We start from the raw sequence: 7,937 nt of genomic DNA, 5'->3' as shown, positions 1-7,937 counted from the left end.
CAAAATCCTAATAGATCATTGTGAAGAGTAGAGTTTATACATACAACCTAGAGTAGAGCAATATATCCTATTATTTAATATTTAAACTATTTTATTAGAATAAAGGAGGCAAAACCTTTATATATTGTAATTTTTCAGGTTGCTTGCTATTCTAATGAACATCAGCTATACTGGTTTTTGCCTGTCTGCTATCAGGGATTCTGTAGCAGAAGCTGTAGAGGAATGTTATGCTGTCCCTGGTAGTTCAACAGTATTTTAGAAAGTGTAAAATCACCAGGCATTTTCACACATGCTCGGGAGGTGGGGGAGTGGCGCTTTAATTAGGGCAGCTCCAAGAGCCACCCTAATTAAAGCGCCACCACATCTTCTGTATCAGTGCCCCTGCGCTTAAAAATGGCATTCAGTGAGCTTTAGTTCAAGTGCCCCCACCAATATTTTTAAGTGCAGAGACACTGATACACAAGACGCAGACTTGATTAATCATGTCTGCTCCAATACACTGGAATTCCAGCACACTGGAGAAGCCTTGGGGCTGAAGTATAGGTGCCCTCCATGTCTTAAACTGAATTTAGCACTACAATAAAACAGCTCAAGAGACTTCAGTTTTGTTTATCCAATGGACAGTTACAGCAAAGGCACAGAGTACAGGTGTTATCACAGTGACCCCTGCCAGATGATTCAACCCAGACCCCAACAGAGCTCTCCTCCCTCCCAGGGTTGAAAGAACCCATAATGTTATGAAGACCTGGACTATCCTGCTATAGCTCCTTTTGTTGAGCAATCCCTTTGTGAACTTCAGGGTACTTTGGGGGACTTCTGAGCTTCCTGCAAAGTGCAGATTTTCTGGTAAGCTTCTTAAAGCAGCCTCCAAGCACGGTTTGGGCCAAAACAAAAATGCTAAATTATAATATGGTATAGTGGCAACTAGATTTTTCATCAGTCCCAGTTGTCACTAATCTGTTCCAATGCTAGGGAAGGCCACTGGTTGGAAGGAAAATAAAGTGTGTGTGTGTGTGTGTGTGTGCGCGCGCGTGTGTGTGTGTGTGTGTGTGCGTGTGTGTGTGTTGGGTGGGGGGGTGGAGAACTGATCAAGGGGAAAAAATGTATATATTCATTTCCTGGCAACTGTGCATTTTTCTGATATAATCCAGAGTAGAACTGAGATATCAGAGGAGGTGATTTGTCTGTAAAGAAAGTTGAGAATCACCAGTAAGCATAAGAGCAACAGTAATACTCCATAAATAGAGGGGCCATGTAGCCTTCTCAAATCTGTTATCTTCAATTTCACAGTACATCACTAGGCTTGCTCTTCTTTCTTAGAATAACTACTATACACTTATTTTTTCTAACCTTTCCCATGGTTTTATCCCCTCCTTCCAATCCTATGTTGTTCTTATTACATGGAGAAAGATTCCAAGTGTGTAGAATCAGCACAAGAAATACTCACTGGGTTGGAGTTTTGGTTGTCAAATGTAAATACAAATTCTGCCTGAACATCCCCAGGAATGGCTGGAAGAAAAATAACTTGAAGTTTGACTGAGCTAAAGGGTCCAATTTCACCTTCTGTAACCTAAGGAAGAAAATAAAACAAAAATCCTTTCATTAAAATCTGGCTAGTTTACTGTACCTAGCAATAAAATCCTGTAGCATTAGATCAGCAGAATGCTTTTGTAAACGTATTTTCAATGACACAGATATTTCCTTTGTCAAAATGAATGCACTACGCTGACCCAAGAGAAAAGCATTAGCAATAGTTCCTTCCTGCAGGAAGCTGAAAGCTTGATCTGAGATGCCATGTGCCTTTATTTTCCAGAGGCAGTTCAAAATCTTGCATAATTCTTAGCTTCTGTAGGGACAATGTGTGTGGTTGCTTGAGTTTTTCTTCTTTATTCTATGTTCCCATTTTTCTAGCAGCTGAGAAGAATATTGGACATCTCCTGTCATACTCACTCAAATCTGAAACTTTGTCCATCCCTCCACATCACCAAGCACAACCTGTTCTCAATAGCTGTATTGCCACTAGTTGTTGATTCCCTTTATTTCCTGTCTGAACAAATTTCACTTTAACCCCCTTTTCCAACCTTCTAGACTGAAAAAGGCCCTAACTTTGGGGAAGGCACAAATATTAGTTGGTAAGAATTTTTTCAAATTGCATGAAAATAGTAGTGAATCTGTGAAAGGGGATGGAAAAAAATCTCCATGTCTCGTCACAACACACTTGGGTTTAATTATGTATTTTAAAAGATAGAGAGAACAGAAAGCAGCTGATTTCAAGACTGAAAGAATAAAACTGTGTGTAGAATCCTTCCTGACAGAACACCCTTCCCTTCCATAATAATATGGTTTATTTTAAGTATTAACTGTGATATTCTATGATGAAAGTTAATGGGCTTGTCACGGTTTGTCAGTCATAAACCAACTCCTTCCACTGAAGCTAAAAGAAGTTTTGCTTAAGTAAGGAGTGTAAAATTTGGCCCATATTCAGAAATTGGTCTTGCTCAGTAAAATTAAGATTAGCTGAATGCTTGGGCATATCTCAACAAATCCATTACCTTGCCCAATATAATTTCGACTGGTGATTCTTCAGGTAGAGGTTCCAGTGGGCTTTGTATATTTTTTGCTTCCAGATCTGCCTTTGGGATCAGTGCATCTTGACTGAATTGTTCTAAGACAAAAAAAAGAGAGAATACTACAGGTATGTACTCACTGAGAAATATATCACAGCCTGAGTCTATTGGCTTTTGGGGAATACTGCATGCAAATCAGCTCTTACAGGCCTTTAAGTGGGCCTACCATGGCTCTAGAGAGAGATTTTTGTTTGTTTATGAGAATACATGGTCTATGGCTTGTTCTAGTCCAGAGGAAGGTCCATCAACTTGACTCAAGGATCTTCCACTCCTGGAAGCAGTTCAGTACTCCAGTGGAATGAAAATGTGATTGAAACCATGGCAGTACCAATGGAAACTGGGTCCAACCAGAGACCTTGAACTGGGGTCAATCTAAGCGGGAGTACAACGAGCAGAACAGCGAGGCAATGCATTCAAGAGGATCCGTGCTGTACAGTGCGCCGCTTCATGTCAACCCAAAGATGAAGCTTTTTCAGTACAGGTACAATAATAAATAGTTTTGCTTCATATGGCATTTTTGCTCCAGAAGGACCCCAAAGTAACTCCATCCATTAGGGCTGTGTGAAACGGCACCGTTCTGTTTCGCCTTCAGTTTCGATGGTTCGACGGAACAGTGTTCCATATTGAATTTCATTTCGAGTTGAAACAGCTGTTCTGTTCCATCGAAACAGAAAAGCTGTTTCGACGCTCTTTCGAGTTTCACTGGAGGCAGGAGGCAACCCAGAAGGGCTGCTTCCCAGTTCCCCGCGCTACATTGTGCCCAGGATGGGAGGCAGCCCAGCTGCGCTGCTTCCCCATCCCCTGCACTACATTGCGGTTCGACAGAACAACGTTTCATATTGAATTTCATTTTGAGTTGAAACAACTGTTCCATTCTGTCAAAACGGAAAGGCTGTTTTGATGCTATTTCGAGTTTTGCTGGGGATAGGAAGTCAGCCCAGCACCTGCCCCCGGTGTGACGTAGCATGGGGGATGTGGAAGAAGCCCAGCTGGGCTGCCTCCTGCCCGCTGCTGGATCTTATGCTGGGAATAGGAAGTCAGCCCAGCTGGACTGACTTCCCATCCCCAGCCTATGGGCAAAACATTTTGACTTTCCAAACATTTCAACCAGCCTCGTTTTGTTTTGAGGCTATTTTGAGGGTCTTTGTTTCATTCCGATTTTGCTTTTTCAACCTCAAAATTGGTTGAAACAGTGTCGGAACAAAACGGTTGGTAAAATTTTGCACAGCCCTACCATCCATCTGTGTATATAGTATGAAAGGACTGGGTGTCAGTTACTAATTGGTGATAACATGCTTCACAATGATTGGAAGAAAGGTAATTTTGATTGACCCTAAAAAATGTAATGGGATTTCTGCATGACATGGAGAGCAGATAAAATCTCAGTTTTTAAGATGTCATCTGAAAGACAACTTGCAGATGCTGTATGGTATAGAGCAGTGGTTCTCAACCTTTTTAGACTCAAGGAACCCTTCTTTAAACTCAAAATATACTTTGGAAAATATAGAACTTAGTTTTTCCTCTTTTTGACAATGAAAAATAACAGATCAATTTCTATGTTGTAAATAACTAAAAGATCCCAATAAGTTAGAATGTTTTGAACGCTAAGGATTCCTACTTGAAATCTCAGAATTTATGATGTGAATAATATTTGCACACCCGCAGTGCTAACATTACGTGACACTCTTGAAAGGATCTCAAGGCACCCCAAGGTGCTGTGGCACTTTGAGAATCACTGGTGTGGAGAGAGCATCATAACTATAACAAAATATAAAGAATTCTAACAAGACCCATCAAGTTCCAAATATAAAATCCAAATATTTTGATTTAAAAAAATGTGAATCATAGAATCAGAAAATTAGGGCTGGAAGCGACCTCAGGAGGTCATCTAGTTCAACCCCTGCTCAAAGCAGAACCAGCCCCAACTATATCATCCCAGCCAAGGCTTTGTCTAGCTGGGTCTTAAACACTTCCAAGGATGGAGAGTCCACAACTTCTCTGGGTAGCCTTTCTAGTGCTTTACTACTGTCCTAGTGAGAAAGTTTTTCCTGTCACCTTCTTCTTCTCCAAGCGCTTAGAAATAGATTACTTGAGGATCTGCTCCATGATTCTTCCAGGGACTGAGGTGAAGCTGACTCGTCTGTAGTTCCCTGGATCCTCCTTCTTTCTTTCTTAAAGATGGGCACTATATTTGCCCTTTTCCAATCATCTGGGACCTCTCCTACCTGCCATGAGTTTTGAAAGATAATGGCTAGCAGCTCTGCAATCACACCAGCCAATTCCATAAACCTCCTCCAGTGTATCGCATTCAGCCCCATGGACAGTACACATTCTACTTTTCTAAATACACTCTCACTGTTCTTTTGCCACTGCCAGCTGCTCACTTCCTCCCCAAACTGTGCTGCCAGGTACAGTATTCTGGGAGCTGACCTTGCCTGTGAAGACAGAGGTAGAAAAGGCAATGAGTACTTCAGCCTTTTCCATCTGTCACTAGGCTGACTAACAGTTTCTTTTGATCAGAATAACTTAATGACCAGCATGAATGGGAACACTTAGCTTCTCAATATCTACATTGCCAGATATAAATCTTTTCTCCCAATGTTATTAAGCACAAAGAAAAGATTAAAAGATGAGAGGAAAAATGTCTAAGAGGTTCATCTTTATGTCACTTTGTTCCTAAAATTGTAGGTTGTAAAAATAGAACTGTCATGTGGATTTGTCTTCTGAAAGGTGGGAATTCAATTCCTGAGGCAAGAACAATGATAACAATTTTAAAGTCTCTGTGGAAAAATCTAGTTGGATTTTGTGTAGTTTTTGTTTGATGCTGAGTTGTTGACAAGCTGGGGCAGCTGGGGTAATATATCAAAACCAATCTAAAAAAGTCTGTGCTGGCACAATTCTCATTTTTGTCAGCTGCCTGGATACCTTCGGGTTGAGAAAACTTTAAAATAAAAACATACTATATTACTACTACTAGTACTACAATGGTAATTGTTAGGGTTGTGCAAAGCTTTGGGTGCTGATTTGATTTGGAGGAGATTTGGCCCAATTCGGTGCCCGAAGCTCCAAATCCAAATGGAATCAGGTGACCAATTAAAAGGTCTGAATCGATTCGAAGCTCTCTGAATCAATTCAGAAAAGATTTGGACAGCTTCAGCTATTCAGGCAGTCCCTACACGTTGCAGCATGGAGCTGGACCCGGACTCCATGCTGGTAAGTAGGGAGGGGGGAAAAGGGGGCTGAAGGAGGGGGGAGGGAACCATTCAGGGACTCCTGCCAGGCCTCATCCCCTGCCTGCTCCCCAACCCCCACCCACTCTTCCATCCCCACCCCCCATGGCTGTCCCACCTGGCCCCAGCTCCTGGCCCTGTAAAAAAAAAAATGCCCCCACTCACTGGTTGCTGCAGTGGCCTCAGGGCTTCTGGGGGCTTGTGGCAGAGCCCCCCCATGCAGTGTGGGGCAGCGGGGATTGCCACCTGCCTGGCAGAAGCCAGTGAGTTGGGGCTTTTTTTTTTTTTTTTAATTAAAGGGCCAGGACCTGGGCCTGGGGGGACAGCCATGGAGGTGCTGGGAGAGCAGAAGTTTACCTACTGACTCCTCTGAATCAGATTTGGCCAAATTGATTCAGGACGCTGATTCAAATCACCAAATCGAATCACTGTCCCCCGAATCAGCCAAATCCGAAGCAAATACTAGCTGCTTCACATAGGCCTAGTAATTGTCTCATTCACTGGGCAAGTCTGCCAAGTATCTGAGTGCTATAACTTACTACATGAAACTCTTAGAAACAGAAAATGTTTGGCCTTAAGATATGTATTGCTTTTTTGTAAATCACAGTCTTACTTGTACAGCTACTATCCAGGCTTGTTTTGGTCTTCTGGCTTTCAGGCTGACTTAAGCATTTGATAGTTTCATCTGTCTGATCAGGAGAAACTTGTTCCTTCTTTTCAAACACAGATCCCATAGGACTGCTGCTATCCCTCTCTTCAGAGATGACACCATCCAGTGTTGGACTAATCTAGTTAAGATATTTATAGAAAGGATTTTAAAATGTAGTCAATCATGATGTAAACCTTTATTTGCTTATACCTCCAATTCTATCTGCCATTTTAAAAAGGAAAGTAGACTTATAATATATAGTAATTATGACTGTATTGCTTGTTGAGACAAGGCACTGTGCTTTGCAGAAAGACTGCATACTTTAATACTAGAGTTTATTGGTAATGTAGTGCAATTTTTACTACATAAAAAGGCAACTGAAGTAGTTGGCTCATTAAGAAGTGATAGCATTCAGAAAGTGACTTTGGTGTACTGATTATGCAACATTTTATGTTTATTCCCTTTCAAAGACTTCATAACAAGTCTCCTGAAATAAACCAAATAACTATGGTTGGGTTTTTTTAATTTGTCTGAGCTTGTAAATTCATCTTGGAATCCGAGTCAAACATCCCTTGACTTGTCTGTGACTCTTTGTGATTCTCTCCTGCAGGGGTGTGTGAAGTGGGCCCTATTCAATTCAGATTCAGCCCAAATCTGAGACAGTGATCTGATTCTTTGATTCGGATCATTGTCCCTGATTCGATTTGGCTGAATCCGAATCTGAAGAGTCAGTGCTGATTCAGAGAATCAACGATTTGGGCATAGACACAGCTTTAAAAAATTTTTCTACATACCTTGAGGTAGCAGGCATGGCTCATGATTGCTGTGATGCTGGGGCACATGGAGTGTCCCACAGAAGCACGGGGGGGGCCCTCTACGTGCTTGGTAGTGAACCAGGAAGTGGACTGGAAGTACTTCTGGCCCACTTTTGGGTCTGCCAGAGAGTGCGCAGGGCCCCCCCCTGCACTCCTCCAGCTTGGCGATCAGCCATGGGGGGACCCTGGGTACCCCACCCCAGGCCCAGGAGGCACCAGTCACTAAGCCAGAAGAGTGCAGGGGTGGGGGGAGCACACTCCCTGGCAGACCTAGAAGTGGACCGAAAGTGCTTCTGGTCCACTTCCAGGTCTGCTGCCAAGCACACTGGAGAGCCTCCCATGCTCCTGTGGGACACTCCATGTGTCCCAGCACTGCAGCATTCACAGCTACCTGCTACCTAGAGGCATGCAGAAAAAACATTTAAAGTTGTCTCTATGTTCGAATCTCTCTGAATCGATTTGGAGGGTTCTGATTTGATTCAGAGAGATTAAAGGGTCCTCTGATTCGGTTCAGATTCAGAGATTCAGCCACTAAATCAGGCCGAATCTTCACTGAATTGAATCAGGGACCAAAGCTTCGCACAGCCCTGCTTTCCAATAATAAAGATTGTGCATT

General features: G+C 42.5%; 1 protein-coding gene across 1 annotated transcript in view; it reads right to left on the bottom strand.

Annotated features, from left to right (window-relative positions):
• Positions 1 to 7,937, bottom strand: part of CFAP74 (cilia and flagella associated protein 74) — a 135,645-nt gene that overhangs the window by 52,818 nt on the left and 74,890 nt on the right. The window contains exons 17-19 of the mRNA XM_019511690.1: positions 6,471 to 6,645; positions 2,553 to 2,665; positions 1,448 to 1,570 (exon numbers count right to left, since the gene is read on the bottom strand). Coding sequence (XP_019367235.1) covers positions 1,448 to 1,570; positions 2,553 to 2,665; positions 6,471 to 6,645 — 411 coding nt within the window. The remainder of the gene's footprint in view (positions 1 to 1,447; positions 1,571 to 2,552; positions 2,666 to 6,470; positions 6,646 to 7,937) is intronic.

The sequence above is a fragment of the Gavialis gangeticus genome, unplaced genomic scaffold, assembly GCF_001723915.1.
Source record: "Gavialis gangeticus isolate Ggan-Ray unplaced genomic scaffold, GavGan_comp1, whole genome shotgun sequence".
NCBI classification, from domain to species: domain Eukaryota; kingdom Metazoa; phylum Chordata; order Crocodylia; family Gavialidae; genus Gavialis; species Gavialis gangeticus.
The sequence above is the reverse complement of the archived record's forward strand: the minus strand, read 5'-3'. Positions and strand labels throughout refer to the sequence as shown.